General features: G+C 39.1%; 1 protein-coding gene across 16 annotated transcripts in view; it reads left to right on the top strand.

Moving 5' to 3' along the window:
• The window catches only part of Sorbs2 (sorbin and SH3 domain containing 2), a 169,882-nt gene that overhangs the window by 84,958 nt on the left and 65,718 nt on the right, over positions 1-19,206 (top strand). For 12 of the 16 annotated variants that reach the window (XM_023699620.1, XM_023699617.1, XM_023699623.1 and 9 more), the window contains 5 exons: positions 1,038-1,210; positions 8,241-8,307; positions 8,973-9,017; positions 10,525-10,699; positions 13,522-13,636. In XM_023699620.1, coding sequence (XP_023555388.1) covers positions 1,038-1,210; positions 8,241-8,307; positions 8,973-9,017; positions 10,525-10,699; positions 13,522-13,636 — 575 coding nt within the window. Of the gene's footprint in view, positions 1-1,037; positions 1,211-1,917; positions 2,031-8,240; positions 8,308-8,972; positions 9,018-10,524; positions 10,700-13,521; positions 13,637-19,206 lie in introns of those variants that run through there. The other 4 variants (XM_023699621.1, XM_023699631.1, XM_023699627.1 and 1 more) reach the window with 2 other exon arrangements.

Genomic DNA, 19,206 nt, shown 5'->3' with positions numbered 1-19,206 from the left:
TATAAACAAAGTGTCATTGTTGATCACCAAAATGTTGATATTAATTATAGAAAAACAGAAAGCAATTAATAATAGTACCAGGTGAACAACAATCATATCAATTTTCAAAAATACTTTCAACTCAGAGTAAGTGGAATACATAGTACATACATGTATTCTCTGTTGTTTCTTTTTAAAGATTTATTTATCTCCTTATTTATTTGGTACAGGGTCTCACTATTCAGTGTAGACTCTTAGTGATCCTCCTGTCTCAGCTTCGCCAGAGCTGGAATTACAGGCACGCACCACCATGCCCGGATTCAGTGGGCAGCACACCACCGGGCCAGCGTGGCATACAATACCAGAGATCAAACCCAGGTCCTTGTGCCTGCCAGGCAGGTGCTTAGATCACCGAGCTATCTCCCCAGCCCTAGGCTATTTAACTAATGTTCAATTAATACTAATAATTTAAAAGTATTTATGATCCATAAGTCAGTATGTGTGGATATAAAATATTTTTAAGTTATTTTGGTTTCACTTTATTTTTGTGGAATCATTGTTACTCACTCAACTACCCTATCTTATACATATTAGTGCTTTTAAATGATATCCAGCAGTACCTTGAGAATAATATTAGTATTAGTTATGGAATAATTATTAGACTTGTCTCAGCTTCTACTCCCTCACCTTTAAAATTGATTCTTGACCCCAACCCATCTGCCCCAAGGTTCCTGAAAGGGAGAGACGAGGTAACACCTGTCAAGGGTTTAAGCAACAGTGGCTGGCACCGTCGTTCAGCAGATATTACTCTTCCCCTCACCATTCTTCATAGGGTGGTGAGGTTTCCATTGTTATAGGCCTGTGCAACCTACGTTTACCCAATAGCCACTACATGGTAGGTGACCCGGATGTAAAGTAAATGAGCCCAACAATAAGGTGATAGGATATGGACTCTCTGTTACAGGTGGCATAACTGTACAAAAGGCCCCTTTAACTTCTTTTTCTTTATATTGTGGCTCCAACACAATATATTATGTTTCACCAAATATTCTCCCTAGATTCCTCAGAGACTTATTCCCAGCATGCTCAGTCTCTGGACGGCACCACAGGCAGTTCAATACCGCTGTACAGATCCTCTGAGGAAGAGAAGAGGGTGACAGTCATCAAAGCCCCGCATTACCCAGGGATTGGGCCTGTGGACGAATCTGGAATCCCGACAGCAATTAGAACGGTAGGAAATGCCAGCGTGTGCGTCTGCCCGGGTCTATGCAGACTCCACAAAGGATGGATTGTGTGTGGCTTTGTGCATTCCTAGGCCCTTATATAATGAGGATTGCCCTGAGTCGCTGAAGGGACGCTCATGAATGTTACGCTGTGTGGCAGAGAAAGAGGACTGTCCATGGAACAGAACGGCACAATCTGCTTTTCCATTTGAATTAAGATCATGAAAATTGTGATTCTGTTAAATGATAAAACGTGTTTTGTTTTGTTCGGGGTTTTGTTTTTGTTTTACCTTTTGTCAAGGAAAGGTAGAGCCACAGAGAGAAAAAACAAGAAATGACAACAATCAAAGAAAAAAAAAAAAAAAAAACCCTGTGAATCCTGGGGCTATGTTAAATTCCCACATGCATTGCAAACAAACCAGTGATTTATTTCTTGAAGTGGATGTGTGTTAACACCAGGAGATTGGGAGCTGTGGATTGGGGGTTGGGAGGTGAGATGATTGGAGTGAGGCGAGTTAGTGTCATGGGAAGGGAAAACTGTCCGGAGACAAATGCACATTTCAGTGTCCCGCTTCAGCTGTCCTGCGGAGAGCTCTCCAGGGATGATAAATGAAAGTGTTGAGATTTTTTTAGTCTTCGAACTCTGCCAAAGCATTGCTCAGTGCGCCTGGGCAGCCCCTCCTGGTAGCACACAGCAGCAGCAGCAGCACAGGCAGCAGGGAGCGCACAGGCAGCTGCTGCTGACCACGTCCACGCCAGGAGGTCTGGGCTACGGGAGCTGGAGAAGGAAGCCAGAAAGCCAGGATGAGAGGCACAGCATCTCTGCAGGTGAACCACAGGGGAGGGTGAGAAGGGCACCCCAGCACTGCATTTGCTTTGCCTGCTGCACCCACAAAAAGAGCTGAGGTGTTGCCAAGGGCCGCTGCCCTGGAATGCAAACTTGGGGAGCCAGAGACAATAATGGATAGATGAAAAGAGTGGGGACAATCTCGGGGGCGGGAAGCAGTGATAAGATTGGAAACACTGGAAAAGAACTAAAGAGAAAGTGAGTGTGTGTGTGTGTGTGTGTGTGTGTGTGTGTGTGTGGTAAGAGGGGTCCTTCCCCTCTGGAATTTTCATTTATTATATGAGGATTACATGTTCTATATACAGAGACATGGAGAAAGTGAGGGAGAGATATGTTTGTTATTCTAAGCATTTGTGTTACAGTTAAATCCGAAAAGGAAACCAGGATAGCAAACGTTGGGTTTTGGACTCGTTAGAGTGCAAGAATGTTGAATATGACTAATTATAAAGCCTTACAAGTCTGTGTTGGAACTGATGATTGTCATATTTAAGTGACAGAAAAAGTTCAGGCATTGTGACTAATACTCTCAGTCTTATGATGATTATATGTTTCTAGTGAAAGTGTTTTGTCATTTGTTTTCCTTTTAGACTTCCTGACTCAATAGGGTTAAAAGCCTATTTTTTTCTGTAACAATTTAGGAATACAACAGATACAGTGCCTGAGGGCTTACTCACTGTATACGTAAACTAAGACATATTTGCTTGCTCTCTAGTTATAAATTCTGTCTGTAAAGATTTTATCTGAGACCTGTGGGTATATTTTAAGTCAATAAATGATATAAAATGTGGACATTTTATAACTAGATACACTTCATCTGTAAGATACAATTTTTAACTGACGATGTCTTATTTTGTTAGTTTTTAGAAGGAAAATCTAAGATGTTTGGGATTGTTAGTAAAAATCAAGTAATGTCCATCTTTGCACGGTTTTTCAACTGCCAAATCAAGAGCCTGCTTAGATATGCATAATCAAACACATAAAATAAAATTGCATGCTAATTTCCCTTCTATACCATAGAAAACAAAATAGGCAGCACAGAGGTTCCTTAGAAGGAAGGATCGTTTTTTATGCACAATCATGCTCTTGGACCTTTAAGACTTTACAAACAAGGTACAGGTCTGTGGAAAGACTCCTCTTACTCACATGTACTATTTTGCAGTCCTAAAGAGGGCAGCCCCAAGTATAGCCGTGTTTATAAATGTGAGTAAGGCATCTGGGCCACAGCAGGCCAAGACTCTCCAAGGTTGGTTTTATTCCCCGTCCACGCAGAAGGCAGTAATTATCACACTCACATTGTTTCATACTTACCTTCTGCATGGTGTATATACCAGAGCCAGTACTACGCCAATGTACCATGCACTCTTTTTTTTTTTTTTTTTTTTTTTTTTTTTTTTGCGGATCTGGGGATTGAACTCATGCCGTTGCACTTGCCAGGCAAGAACTTATTCAGCTGAGCTATCTCCCCAGCCCCAATACCATGCACTATAGCATTTTAAAATGACCAACTTCTATCCAGGCAACATAATCTTCAGTAGTCCAGAAACTCCAGCAAGGCAAGGGTCAATATGTGCCACTTTTGAGGATTTTTTCGTGACAGAAAGTGGCCCCGGAGCACACACTCATGTGACCTGAGATATCTATGTTAGCCTTTTACTGCCATTTTTTAAAACAACAACAAAATCACTAGGGCTCAGCTCCCATGAGATTTTGTGACTAAAACATGGTTGCATGATACATGAGAGTCCTTCTTCTTTCTTGTCATTCAAGTGTAAGCCTTGCTTGATCATTTTTCACAGCCAGAAAGGGGCAAAAGCAGAGCACTATCACTAAATATTGAACATAGAAAATATGTCTCTTAGGGCCAGCCAGATAGCTCAGTGCACTAAAATGCCTGCTTAGACAGACCCAGGGACCAGGGTTCGATCCCAGGCATGTGTGTCATTCGTGACAGAAAGTGGCCCCTGGGGCGGGCTGAGACAGTGACTGAGACTGGGCATGGTGGCGGGCACCTGTAATCCTAGCTCTTGGGAGGCTGTAAGCAGGAGGATCCCTACGGAGTCCGACCTGTGTAGTGAGACTCTGTAGACCCTGTACTAAAGACATTTTTTAAAAAGTCTCTTTTCTGTTTAGAAATCTCTGCATATCAAATCCTTCTGAACGTTTGATTGCTCATAAACTGGACAGATGTAAAAACTAAAGTCTATTCAGCCAAGTTCGAACTGTATCATGAGGTCCTACTCATTATTTTCATGCCAAATGAGTTTGAAGGACACATCTAAAAGTAAATTTCCTCAAATTTGAATAGGCTTCTATTTTCATAATCTCTGCAATGGGTGTGACAATTTCTGTGATGGCATTTATAAAAGGAACCCTAAATGATCACAGTCCTGCTTTTAGAAAGGGACACTGAGTCTCAGGATTCCTGTCTTACCAGTCTCATATTCTCCTCTGCCAACTGACGGGGCATTTCCTGGCATCTCTGTGCTTGCCATATAAAGCTAGAAATGGCATACCTATGAGAACTTGCCTGATATAGGCTGTCCAGCAAGCAAAGGAAAGCCCTGTCTGTAGACTGCATTGCCATTCACAGTGATATAACTTACTTATTATAAGATTCCTTGTTACTGCTGGTTGTGTCCAGGAATGGAACAACACATTTTTTCACAGAGTTGTATCTTATTTTTGGTTGCTTTAGTACATAAAAAATAAAGCTCAATGAAAGAGCAATCAGTCTTTTGTGAAAGTAATATATGGTGGGTTGAGGCTGAAGCTTAGTGGCAGAGCAAGTACCTAGTAGGCATGATAGCCTGGGATAGATGCCCAGCACTAAAAAAAAAAAAAAACATTTTTAATGAAAAAACATATTTTTGTATCTTGTTTGAACCAACAAGAGTAATTGTACCCCTACCTCCTCATCACACTGCTTCGGACCTGCTCACCATCACTGGGTTATACAGTTAGTCAACAGTCCTCTCAACATTCTGTTTTAGGGTGCAGAATGCTGAGGTGACTAAGAACCAAGTAGCCTTTCATTTTAATCTACATTTGTGGACATTGCCAGAATTGGCTGTTCTCAGAGTTCAAAATAAATTTAGCACAAGATCTTCATTGTCCAGATGACAAATGCAATGACCCCATTTCTCAAAGAAAGTTAGGATGTAAAATCTCATCCAACACTTAGTCAAACAAGTACAAGAACAGGGCCAGCCAAATAGCTCAGTGGATTAAAGAACCTGCAGGCAGGCACAAGGGCTGAGGATTTGATCCTTGGGCCTGCCTTGCCAGCCCCGCCCCCTGAGCACACTGAGACAGCAATTGAGACTGGGCCAAAGGGGCTGGGGAGATGGCTCAGTAGAATAAGCGCTTGCCTAGCAAGCACAAGGGCTTGAGTTCAACCCCCGGTTTCGCCAAAAAAAAAAAAAAAAAAAAGAGAGAGAGAGAGAGAGAGATACTGGGCATGGTGGCGCATTCCTGTAATCCCAGCACTTGGGAGGCTTAAACAGGAGAATCACTTCAAGTCCGATCTAGTAGTGAGACCCTGTAGACCCTTCTCTAAAATGCAGGGGAAAAAAAGCACAAGAGCATTCTATAGCAGACCTACCAAATCTTAAAAATTAGCAGAAATTTTAAAAATCAAGATTTTTCTGGAAATTTTACAAGGTCTAACTGAAAAACACACTGTGTTTAACTATACAGTAAAAGACACATTGCCGTTAATTCCTCTCTAAGTACTGGCCCTTGCTTTGAGCATGGCTCATTCCACTGCTCCTTGTCACTTTCTGAAGAAGCTCTGGAAGCACGTGTTCATGAGCGTCCTTAGTTGCACTGTCCTGGTTGACTCAATGTTCTGAATTGGTCATGGACCTTTCAAGGTCATTTTGACATTTAAGAAGAGCTCAAAGCTAAACAGTACCAGATATGGTGATTAAGGTGGATGAGTAATATTTATATAATTAAATAAAGTAACACAATAAAGTACTGTAATAAAAATTATATAATAAAATATTTTAATATTTTATGAGTCTGCTATATCGCACTTGGCAGCAATAGTCACCATATTTTTGATCAGATCCCATAAAGACACATAGCTTTTTCTTTATTTAAACACACACCATACTGTATGATGAGCCTTTGTATTTAATAACAGAGTTTCTTGCCTTAGTAGCTCCAAAAGATCCAAGATAAAGACCTTACCAAGCAAAATGTTTAATTATAGTTATAAAGGTATAGGTCTGCTTTCACAGCTAACAAGAGAGGGTCTTTAGCCACATGTAAGATGGCAAGAAAATATGCACTTGTTCTTGAGCTAGCCAACAATTGTCACTGTTGTCCGTCCTTTGAGGCCCTCTAACAAGAAACTTTTCCACACCAAGTGTTGCCTGTCAGTCGAGGGTTCCATGTAACTGTTTTCAGTTATGCCTCTTTAATGTTTGGCAGTGGTATCCACTTCCTCATTGTTATGTGCCTTCCTGGCCACTGTGATCTCCTCCTACCACCAGAGGTGGCAGCTCCTGGCCATTCTTCATTGTTCTTCATTGTTCTCTGCTGCTTGAGCCCAACCACTGAAAACTCTCAGCACTAGTGGCCTTTGATGTTATTAGCCCTGGCTGCTGGAGGCTTTGGGTGCCAGGGCCTTTGATATTTCAAGTGCCTACTGTACCTATTTGTCCTGGAAGAGGCTTCGTTAGGACTTACGCTGAGGCATGAGGAAGGACAGCATGCCGCATTGAACCCGCTAAGAGAATGCACTTCATGCAGTCCCTTGTAAATGAAAAACAGGCTCTTTCATGCACATTTTCACACTGTTTGTTTGGTCGTGAGTAGGAAAAAAAGCCCCTCACAGGCTTGAGTGATGAAGACGGCAAGGGGAAGAATCTTACAGAAAGGCTACAAGACAGAGTCCCCTGGGACAGGCCCTTGAGTGAAGCCTGCTGCAGCTAAAACTATTATCTACCAACGTGGCCATGTGCCTGGTGTGGCCCGCTCAGCTACAAGGCTTTGCGGACAGCTGCAAAATAAAAGTACTTTGGAGAGTGTTGGTCTTTCTATCCTGTAAAGATGTACACCAATAAGATCGATTCAATCGGTATTTTATTCTACAAATATTTGAGAAATGTTTAAGATTCTTTACTATTTATGTTTATTGACAATTTAGTATATTCTAGGATCTGTCTTAGACATTTTTGTATATGTTATCTCATTCAATTTCCACCATGAACCTGTAATGCAGATATCGTTATTTTACCTAGAGAGGAGAAAATTAGGGCTCAAACTTTTACATAATTTTCCCAGATTCACATTGTTAGAAAGTATTAAACAATAATCTAAATCTTGGTTCAAGATGGAATTAATTTTGTCATGCCACTGCAGCTTTTTGTCATGTCCAAAGCCCAGATTACATGAGGATCTTCTCTCAAAGACCTCAGAATTTATCAAGGCAAAAATTGTGTACAGCTGATCATCTACTTAATGGAGTTTAGGATCAATAGCTACATATTTAAGTTGCTCTGGGACCCTAGATTATTTTCTATTATTTTCAGTTATTTTAGTAACCTAGACCAGTGTATACCAAATTTGTTTCTCTTAACCTAAGCTGAAAGTGTAGTTTTAATAAAGAATATTCTCTACTTAAAGAAAGTCTTGATGGAATACCCAATAAATTTTAAGAATAATTATAATTAAGAAATTAAAGACTGGGTATGGTGACACACGCCTGTAATTCCAGCACTTGGGAAGCTGAAAACAGGAGAATCACTGTGAGTCTGACCTGTGTAGTGAGACCCTATAGATCTTGTACTCAATACATATTAATAAAAAAAGAAACTAAGCAAGCCTTGCTTAAAAGTTTCCTAACCTTTGATTCAGGGAATTTTATAAAAATATATTTACTAACATCTGTTATCTAGTGCTGCCACAGCTATAATGTTCACAAGTAAAATCATAACATCAGATGTTTTAATTCAGCCTAAACTTGAACATAGGGTAATACATTTATATTTATACTTATATTTATATTTATACAAGTAACTGGATAAATTACTGAAATTGTCATCAAATACTAAGACAGATGCAGGAAATTTTATCACTGAAAGAACATGCTATTAAAAAGATTAAATATACGCTGTAAAAACATTGAAGATCAGTGATGACCTAAAATCTGTTCTGTAACTTTTGGACATTCTCTATTGCAGACGGTCGACCGGCCTAAGGACTGGTACAAGACAATGTTTAAGCAGATTCACATGGTGCACAAGCCAGGTGTGTTCACTACTCTGCTTTCTGACCAGGTCTTTGTGGAGCAGTGTTTATACCTCTTTCATATATATCTAGTTTGCACAAAAAAGTCAAGACCCCAACAAACGTCCTTCCCCCTCATTCTTCTCCATATTGCTCTGTTCTTGTATCTCCCCTCAAGTCACAGATCTGTGCCTCCCCCTGAATCCACAGTGCCTCTTAGGAAGTGCCCTGGGAGGACTGCCAGGTGTTCTGGTCCTGCCCTTCTGTCCTTTCCTCCCCACACCTACGCTGTCATATTGTCTGCTTCCATGACTCCGTGTTTCTCTGTCCACACTGTCCACTCCTTATCAAGACCATGAGTTCAGGTAGGTCTGGCTGAGTTTGCTTAGTGCAATCAACAGAAGTTCTCTAAAGTAATTGCTAAAGGAAAATCATGACCCAGAAGAGATAGCTGCCTGGGCAAGTGAAGACAAGGGACTGACTTTGCATGCTATGAAGAAAGCAAGCAGCAAAACAACCTCTCTGCAGAGGCCCAGCAAAAGCAGTATTTGGAAATAAAAAATGCCATTATGTAATAGGAAAAATGCATTGCTTCTTCTCACAAATTTCTGTTGTTTCTCTGAAATCCTGCTGTCTTGTGATACAGTCACAGAATCTGTGTTACCTTATTTGTGTTTCATTTCTAGATGATGACATAGACATGTACAATACTCCTTACACATATAATGCAGGTAGGATGGCTTTCCTTGCATGTGATGACTGCTTTATGCTTGTCAATGTTGGGACGAACTGCACAATTTCTTGCTTTGGCCCCGTTTGACCACACGCTGTCAGTTCCCATTAGGAGGATGCTATCTCCTCTCAGAGTCTGCATAACAAAAAGATCGACCCTTTCTCATGGAATGAGAACCGATACTGTTTTATCTCATCTCTTCCCACTGTTAGCTTTTTATCAGTTTCAGGAATGTTTAACCAAAGTGTGAGTGACAGTGTGAAGGAACATACTGTGACTCCAGTATAAAATAAGATCATAATCTTCTGCTATCAGCAGAGTGATTACACTTGGGGAAGCTTTGTCAGATACATTTCCCCAAAACAAGTCAAACTGTTTTGTGACCTTGTCCAGGCCTTTTACCTGCATTTGCAACCATTTAATGAAAGGTTTTTTTAAAAATATCATTTGACTGGACAACATTTTCTGATTCAAAATTGCAAATGAGCATTATTTAATAATTTCAATCCTAGGCATTTCCAGTTGTATTTGAGGGTATTAGTACGTTATGCAGTGGTCTGAGGACTCGAGTCAAGATCCCTAAAAATGTTCCTATTTGTTGCTTTACTCTAAATGGAGGTGTTCATTCAGTGCCTCCTTCTCCTGCCTAGGCTCAGCCTAGGACTCCTTGACCAGCTAAGCCCTCATGTAGGGAGCCTCAGGCCCCCTGGCAGCTCAGTGGCCTGATGCTGCTCCTCTGTGGCATTTGAACTCGGGCCCTCTAACTGTTAGAGATTTACTACTCATCTCAAAAGTCAAATTGAGAAAAAGTGAGTAAAATAATCCTAGCAAGCTATCACGCCTCTGATTTTAGGTCCTGGTGCCATAATATCCATTAAGATATTCCCTTCCACTTTCCTTAATGGTCACAGATGCACCAACTTCACCTCCTGTACTGAACTCAAAAGCTAACATCTTCAGAATTGAGGCAACAATTATTAGCAAAGACATGTTGTTCATCTGTTGTGGAAATTTGCATGAACTTTCAGAGCTGATGAACACAAATAGCACAAAAGTAGCAAGTGGGAGAAAATTCAGAATTTTAATACTTTATAAAATAGCAGCCTCTTATCTATTACTGTACAGAGCCCTACAAGTTTTAGTCTCCTCCTTTTTTATTAACCCAATACCTTACTATATTTATGTCCTACCTCTATTGCCTTTTCTTTTTCCATGCTATCCCTGCAAATCTTTTTCATTCACCCAAATTAATCCTTTTGGTCATAGATTCCATAATATCTTCTCTGACAAATCTGACATTTTATAATCCAGGAAAAATATTGGCTGAATTCCTGTAAGTTTATTCTTATCAATGGTTTGGATTGGTACTAATTCCAAAATAATTGATGATGATTTGCTGTAATCAATGCTTGTGTGAAGAATAAATCAATATTTAATTCATGAATAATGATTAGTAAATTGACACTTAACGAACTAAGATGGTCTTATTTTTTTTACCATGATAGGTCTGTACAACGCACCCTACAGTGCTCAGTCACACCCTGCTGCAAAGACCCAGACCTACAGACCTCTTTCCAAGAGCCACTCTGACAATGGCACCAATGCCTTTAAGGAAGCGTCCTCCCCAGTGCCTCCCCCACATGTTCCCCCAAGACCCAGAGATCAATCTTCAACAGAAAAGTAAGGCTTTCTCTCCCAATGTGGCCTATAGTTCACTCAGAGTAAAAATAAAGCCACATAGCATTCAGTACAAGGGTCAATGCAGACAGAATGCATGCACAATGCTTTTAGTCTATACACATATTTATTGAGTCCTTCTACTAGGGTTGTAGCAAAGACTGTTACAGTAGGGGGTCATGACATCACAGTGCCCTAAATTAAATGTGAAGTAACATAGTCCAAATGTTCGGTGATTGTTTAAATTTTAAAAATTTCTTAGAATAAAAGACACATTGCCCTTAATTCCCCTAAAAACACTCCCTCTCACTCTAATACATGTATCTCATCATTCTCATAATTCTTTCCACTGGCTGAAGCAGTGCTGAAGTCCTCTTTCATATGTGCCTTTGCAGTGTGATTAAAAACATAGTGAATGATACTGCTGTCACCCAACAGAAAGACTGGCTTGTAAAAATGTCCTTACCCTCTTGATGTGTCCACTGTGTGGCTTATGGCTTCCTGCCAAAGTCAAAATGACCACTGAAAGGGCATCAAAATAGCCACAATGCAGTTAGAGACACAAAAGCACACTTTGAGAGTTGCTCCAGGAAGTGGCAAAAATGATGGGATCTGTCTGAGGCAAGAGGGAGTATTCAGAAGGAGATTAACAGGAATGCATCTCATACTGTCGGAGTTTTTTACATGTATTTTTCCACTGGACTGCATATGCACATCTACTTCTTGATCAATAAGTGCATCTAAGAAATAAAAACAATTAAAGTATGCTTCTCTTGCGATATAATAGGTTAGAAAAAGTACAGTGAATTTTTAGTTCCCTGGGATTTAAAATATGTAGTCTATTAATGAAGTATTTTTGTGAAATCAGGGAAAGTTATTCATGAATCCTAAATCAGGCCTTAGTTAATGAGTGTCCATCCATGACTCATCTCTACCAGCTCTTAGAGCTGATTCTAATTTTGACTTTTCCCCTGAAATATTTTTATATGAACTTTTCACACTCAAATAAAAATTATGAACACATTCCTATGGTGTCATTCTATTAGGCTCGTGACAAATATTCTCAGTTATAGGCAATCTTTATTGAGGGCTCACTGCAATCCAAGCACTAAGACAAGTACTTTTCCTATAATTCCAGGATCATCTCAGTGACACATGCTCTACTACAGAGAGAAAGAAGCTGTTGTAATTTTCCCCATTCATGCAGCTATTTTGCTTAAGCCAAGATTCAAACCCAGCTCTGCTTAAATCCAAGCATACTCTACCTCTACTGACAATTAGTAAATAAGAATATAAAAATTAATCTTCGGTAGCACTGATCCTTGTGCATTATCTATTATACCATTCAGAAAAAAAATAAATTCAATACTGTTTTCTGGTTATGAGAAATCAGTGATCAAGTAGAGTGCAGGATGCTGAAAAAATGGATGCATCAGGGCCAGCCAAATAGCTCATGGATTAAAGCGCCTGCAAGCAGGTGCAGGGACAGGGGATTCGATCCCTGGACCTGCTGTGCCAGACCCACCCCCCCAGGGCACACTGAGAGGGCAATTGAGACTGGACATGGTGGCATGCACCTGTAATCCCAGCTCTTGGGAGGCTACAAACAGGCAGATAGACCACTATGAATTTGATCTAGTAGTGAGACCCTGAACACCCTGTAGACCCTTCCTTAAAAAAAAAAAAAGGATGCATCGTGTTTGAAGGATGTCTCATTTTGTTATTATGATCAATTGTGTGTGAAATCTTAAAACTGAGGGATAATTGTCTAGTTACAAAATATTATCTTTACTATCAAAAAGAATCAAAACTGAGAATTTTAATGTAATATTTGTTCTACATGCCAATAAATAATCTCTCATAAAGAAATATGTTCTGCATGAAAAAATAGACAAAATTTTATTGAGTGTTTTACACAGAAATCAGACTGAAAAACTTGGAGTCTGCTGAATATTACACATCAGTGTAGTAGAAAACTGGGACTTCCCCTGAGTCTGTCCCTTAGAATACTTCTATTTCCAACATGCACTGGAATTAGAACTTCTCCAACCTAAAAGCAGAAAATTAATCTTCCTAAAAAGATAAATCTACAATCGATAAGCCCTTCCTCCTTTCCCAACAAAAGCCTTTCCTTTTCATCCTAGCTTCCTAGAAAAGCTGGACCTGCCAAATCCTTCTCTGAAGCATTACCTATGGTGCCCTAACAACCTCTGAGTGATGTTAGTTGAGGAAAAAGGGCAGACTTCAGTGAGACAGATGTTGGCTTCTGGTTTCTGAAGGCTAGCACTGAAGGGGCTCTCCAGGGGCACTCAGGCTGTCCCCGTGTATCTCACTCAAGTGACACTGCTACACATGCCACAGACACGCTGATGCTACTTGCAGGGAATAAGACCAAACATGATATGTGATTCCTCCTTGTCACTTTGGATAGCGGAAGCCACGTCGTGGAGTATGGTAGGTTAAACTCTCAAGCTTCAGGGAGCATACTGTGATTTATTTTAAGCTCAAGCAGATGCAGCTGAATTAGTGACAGAGGGCTTCACTAACAGTCACTATATGCATGTCAACAAGCAAAATAGTGGCAGTTTTCAAACCAGGAGTAATAGGCACATGAAAAAAAATAGAGAAAAAAATAATATAAAATAAAGTGAATTGCTTTACCTAAGTCATAAGCAAAGCAAAGTGTGGTACTCTCCATAGACTGGTTATCCTGATTGCTTTTTAAATCTATGCCAAAATTACTTTGAAAAAATAGTAAGTGGTATTACACAGCCATATCAAGGATACAGGATTAATTTAATGTGTGATTTGCTATTCATTTCTAGGCATGACTGGGATCCTCCAGACAGAAAGGTGGATACCAGAAAATTTCGGTCTGAGCCAAGGAGTATTTTTGAATATGAGCCTGGGAAATCATCAATTCTGCAACACGAAAGACCAGTAAGCACTTGCCATTGACCCCAGGGCTAGCTCACTTGTCTTCCAGGGTGCCCAGAAGAACCTAAGCTTCCTGTCACTTAGCAATTTTTGCCACAGAAATAATTTATTTTTTTAGCAATACTTTGGATCAAGTTTATTTTGTGTTATTTGTGCATCTTACGTCTGATTTGAAAGATTCACTTCAATAATCACTTTTATATAGTGTGTGTGTGCAGGGTTCATATCAACGTACATCTATAGCTTTACCTTAATTTTAAGAAACACCCATAAATTTGCCATTTAATTACTATAAGAAAAATCATTTATTATATATCCAGATATATCCTTTGGCTCCTGTATTGTATTCTTACTATTTTTTCTTCACTTAAGGAGAAATTTTCCAAATACTACTTTTATAACAAGTTATTTAATTCATCTTCATTAAATCTGAGGTTACCAAGCCTCAAGTTTCCTGACTGTCTTCCTAATGGATCAAGATTATATTTCATTCTACATTATTTTTCTAATCATTTATTTTAATTACATACAAACAAAAAGATACATACACTTGGAAAAAAAAAAAAAACTTTCTTCCTCTGATTTCAAATTCACACATTGGCTCTTCCTTTCATGTCTGATCTTCCCATTCCTCTGCCTCTCCTCAGAGCTCAGTGACCCCCAGAATCTTTTTGAAACTCTGCAGTTCCTCTGCCTCTCCAGGCTGCTTCTAGAAAAAAATTTTACGCCAAGAGCAATTCACTCATTTCCTTGCCTTAAAAGAATCTTAGAATCAGTGAATGGAAAAATAAAATTTTATTTGTTAGCTCCTTCAAGAGTTTCCAAAAGAACCATGCTGTTATAGAGAATGCACGGCCAGTGGCCAGTGGTGAAACTGAACTGGAAATCCTTGCTCCGCCACACCCATTACAAATGTTCTTGATTTCATTTTTGAACCCTGCATTTGTGGTTGTGTTGTTGAGAAACATATTCTAAATCCTTACAATCACATAATTCCAACATGATATTTATGTGGGTTTTTTTTCTTTCTTCAAATAACTCCCTTTTTTTAGAATAACAAAACTTCAACAACATCAAAAAAAGAAAAGAAAAAGAAAGAAAGAATAAAAAGAATAGAAAAGGACTGACTGGGACTGCAGAGATAGCTCAGCAGTCTAAGTGCCGGCCCAGGCAAGCGTGAGGACCCAGGTTCAATCACCAGTACAACAGGACTATCACTGAATTGAGGCTCCATTGCAAACTAATAAGCCATTTGGGGGATGATATGACTAAAACCTGGTTATCTCAAGGTACTGTGAATATTCCCAGGGTAAGAATTTAGTGGATCACAATGTCACCACTGCATAAATTTTAAAAGACAAAAATAATGAATCTTCCATTTAAATTTAAATGGGAAAACTATAATCATCATTCTAATAATTTACCAGAGACCCTTAGGGTGACAAATATAGTAATTATACTGGAATGTTGATGTAGCTGTGGTGCCAGAAAACAGGATTAATGTTAGACGTTTTCCCATTAGCATATTTCTATTATTTACTTTTTCAGCAAAGTTGTTTAGGCAATAAGCCAATTATGTGTCCCACTTGATGTTGGGGTCTGGGGACACAGTTGGGAACAAGATGCAATCTCTACCTTGAGGAACTTCAAGTTTGTCATTTTATGTCACTACATGACTAGATCCACATTCCCACAAGTAAGCAACTTCTTCAATGGCTAAAATGGAGGTACATCTAGAGCTCATTCACGGCCCTATCATTATGACTAAAATTCCTACCTCATCAATTCTGTGGGTGAAATCTTTGAAGACTCTTATTTCAGAACAGAAATAATAACAACAATGATAGCAGTAGTCATAAACCATTACTAAGCACTGTATGAACCAGCTCTGTAATTAGTGATTTATCTCATGTCATGCCTCCAATAACCGCAGAACATATATACACAGTTTTCTAATTTTATAAATGAAAAGAGTAAAGTGTATATTAACTAACTTTGCCCCAGGGCTACATTACTGGTGGTTGCAGGAGCCAGGGGTTGAGCCCAGGCATGTCCATGCATGGTGTGCTTGGCTGCTACTGTGTCAAGTTATCTGCATAGGAAATATTTAGCCAGAAGTCCTTGTCACCTTACAGTTTGTTATTTTACAATATAAAATAGTCTTTCAGTGTCTAATTTATAGTAAATTTGAAGTATTGGATTGAATGTGCCAGAAACCTGGGCCTTGACTAATTAGGACACAAAACGAATCTACCTGACTGGTCTTAATCACATAAAAAGGTCAGAAACCATGGTGTTGACGAGAGATTCACAAGTGTAAATCCCTTGAGCCACAAGTAAAGAAAAGTAAGAGAAACTAGAAACTTGGAGGGTGTACAGCAAGTTATATGAAGAGAAGGGTAGCAATACTGAAATTACATTTGGCATATTTTATAAAAAGAAATAAAAAGGTTGCCAGAATCTGGTATCTTAAATTAACGTACAAATATTAGTTTTGCTATTTTCCTTTTCCTTATACGATTATCACTGAAAATAAGATTTCTAATAGTTTATGAAAAATTTTAAAGATTTAAACAATTATAACTTTTCTTAATTATTGAAATTATTTTACACGGGTCTTTTTTTTGAAAAAGAAAACTTGAAAGGGAACAAGAACAACAGTCTTACAGAAAAATGGAAAGAAAACAAAATCCTACCTCTTCTAAATAGTTTACTGAGGGCTAGGCATATGCAAAGTGTTTGACTGAGTCCTGTTTATCATTTTGGCCAGGTTTTTTTATAAGGATACTAACCCACTGCTTTTTAAAATGAACTCTGAATTCATCCTAATTACTATAAATCAGAAGAAAAATAAAACAGAAGGTCAAGAGGGTAGCAGTGATGCAGAGATTAGCCGTGTATTCGTGTAGTTTATAGAAGAATCTGAGTGTCCTGAACACACAAAATACAGAAGAGAAGGAGCAGGCTGGCTACATGATATTGGTGTGATGGCCGGTGGACAATACTTAGAGACTTCAGCAAACCTTCCTCTCTTCTTATTCCAAGATTGGGAGCATCCCTTTGTCCCTTTCATTTTTCATCCTGGAAAATTATTTGCAATATCTATGCAACTCTGAGTTGCTCTTTTGAATTCCTAGGTAATTCCACCATTGGTCCAGCTTTCCTAGGCATCACCTTGGATACCCGTCTCTTCAGTGGACTCAAAACCACACACACAAGGAGAGATGCCAGTACCAGGTCTCCTCAGGACAATATACTCCGTTGCCTGGATTATAGTGACATCTAGCTGATCCATTTTGCTAATTCTCTGACCTAGTCCACACCACAGCTAAAGCCATCTTTATAAAATCTTTATAAAGCCTTCAGCTCAAAATGTTCTGCTGGCTCTCCAATTATCCCTAGAACAAAATCCAAATGCTTTAACCTAATTTACAAGAATGCAGCTTTAGCCCCAGCTAAGTTCTCTGGCCCCAGCTCTTTTCGGCCTACCCTCCTTCCCACACTATGTAGGCGCCGGCCACACAGAGGCCTTGTACTCCCTTTCTTATTAAATCTTCCACAGCCCAGGCCCTCTGGTAGGAAAGCCCTCCTCTTCACCTCTCCCTCCACATGAAAATTTATCTCATCCTTCAGGTCTCAGGATAGGAGGTTGTCCCTCCTCAACTCTAGGTATAAAGCTCCCCCTGCTGTACCCCAATCTCCCTGTCCACATTGAACTGCAATGGCCTGCCTACATCTCTGTGCCCCTCACTAGATTTTTAAGCTCCTTGAAGGTAGGACTATGTGTGATGAAGCATTATGTCCCTAACATATAACATAATGCCTGGCACATGGTAGGAGTACAGTGGTTACATCCTGAAGAAAAGAATGAACACAGATGTTACACTTGTGGCTACAGGATAAAACTAATGAGAGACTAAATCCTTTTTCCATTCCTTATTTGTAAAGTCTGTATGTTTCTAGTAACAAAAGACTCAGAGAGTGTCCATCAAGGCAGGTAGGTGGCCACTAACATAGTTACTAATGAAGATTTTTTTTTATTTTTGAGGTACCGGGGATTGAACTCAAGACCCTGCGCTTGCCAGGCAGGCTCGTATTCTACCACACTGTTACTAGTAACTGTGGCACTGACTTATACCATTCCCTTGAGTACAAAAGAGGCGGAGAAGGCAATAAATGTATACTGAGTGAGTCAAAGTGCACCCAGACCTTGGCAAACGACGCTCCCTCTTCAGAAGCCAGTGACGTGTGGGTTTACGCTCTTTAACAAAAAGCAAAAGTAGATGCACTTCTTTGATGCTTATAAATATTCATTTGACTATAATGTTAGAAATTTTGACTAAATGGGCCTAAATTTGTCCTTGAAAAAGACTTTGGAAACACCAGGGATTTATCTTGACCCTCAAATTAAAACCACATTTTCACAATTTATTCATTCTAAGAGACAATCATACAAACTCCTCTGTGCTTTATATTAACTTTATATATCATCTAGATTGGCTATATTTCTAGATGAGTCATGTCAATTTTTTTAATTTTAAGAAAGTATTTGTTTAGGAGCTCTCTAAGCTTAATGCAAAGATGCTACCTTTCTCTATGATAAATGAACCTACACACAACAATAAAAGCAGAAATAGCATTGAAAGTGTTGTGTAGAGTTGAAAAGCAATTTAAACCACAAGAGGATATAAGCTTCCTTATCAACAAAAATTGCCAGTCAGAGTTAAAGGTATAAACATTTGGGGAGTTTTATCTGATGCTGTGAACCATAAAGAATTACCCCACCAGCAATGACTTTGGTATTTACTGTAGAGCCACAATAAATACATACAATGTAGCAACCAATTCATTGAAGCATAGAAGTTAATGAACATATAAGTGTTCAAATACCTTTTGTTTGGAATGACATATAGAAACAGAAGACTGACAACAATGGAACTTCTGTATTACAAAGAAGCTAAAGCTTTTAAATGGTGAAAAACAAAACTTTAAAATTGTTCCTCTTTGGTAGTTTTTCAATAACGATCACATGCGATTTGTAGTTTCAACTTTTCTTAAACACTTAGCACTGGTGATACTTCTGCTATTTTGTGTTTTATAAGTAGTTAAAGTAAAGCATATAATATATCCTGAAAGGGTTCTTAAGTGCTAATGTTCACACTGAATTCAAATGCATTTCTGAGTTATGCCAAGAGAGTACTGACTTAGTGAGATAACTCATGTGTCTATATTGCTGTTGACTGACCATGTGCCTATGAGTCACTGACTATGGGAAATTTCTGTGTGTTCTAGCAGTGGCTCTGGGCTGCTACGTAATACAATAATTGTTGCCTAACTAAAGGGATCTAATAGGTCAAACACAGCAAAGACAAAAGTCTAGTTCTGCCCCTTAACCTTTCTTTGACATAAAGGTTCTGCTGAACTTTGTGCCATTCATTACACTCTAACATTGCTGATGATTGTCAGTGTTTTTTTGGCTAGTATTTCTACTGGAATGGATTCTAGACAGTTGCCCACTGTAACTAGAAGTGGAATTTTTGAACAGGTAAAATGATTAGTGGAAAGTTGCCATT

The sequence above is a fragment of the Octodon degus genome, unplaced genomic scaffold (assembly GCF_000260255.1).
Source record: "Octodon degus isolate 3935 unplaced genomic scaffold, OctDeg1.0 scaffold00114, whole genome shotgun sequence".
NCBI lineage: Eukaryota > Metazoa > Chordata > Mammalia > Rodentia > Octodontidae > Octodon > Octodon degus.
The sequence above is the reverse complement of the archived record's forward strand: the minus strand, read 5'-3'. Positions and strand labels throughout refer to the sequence as shown.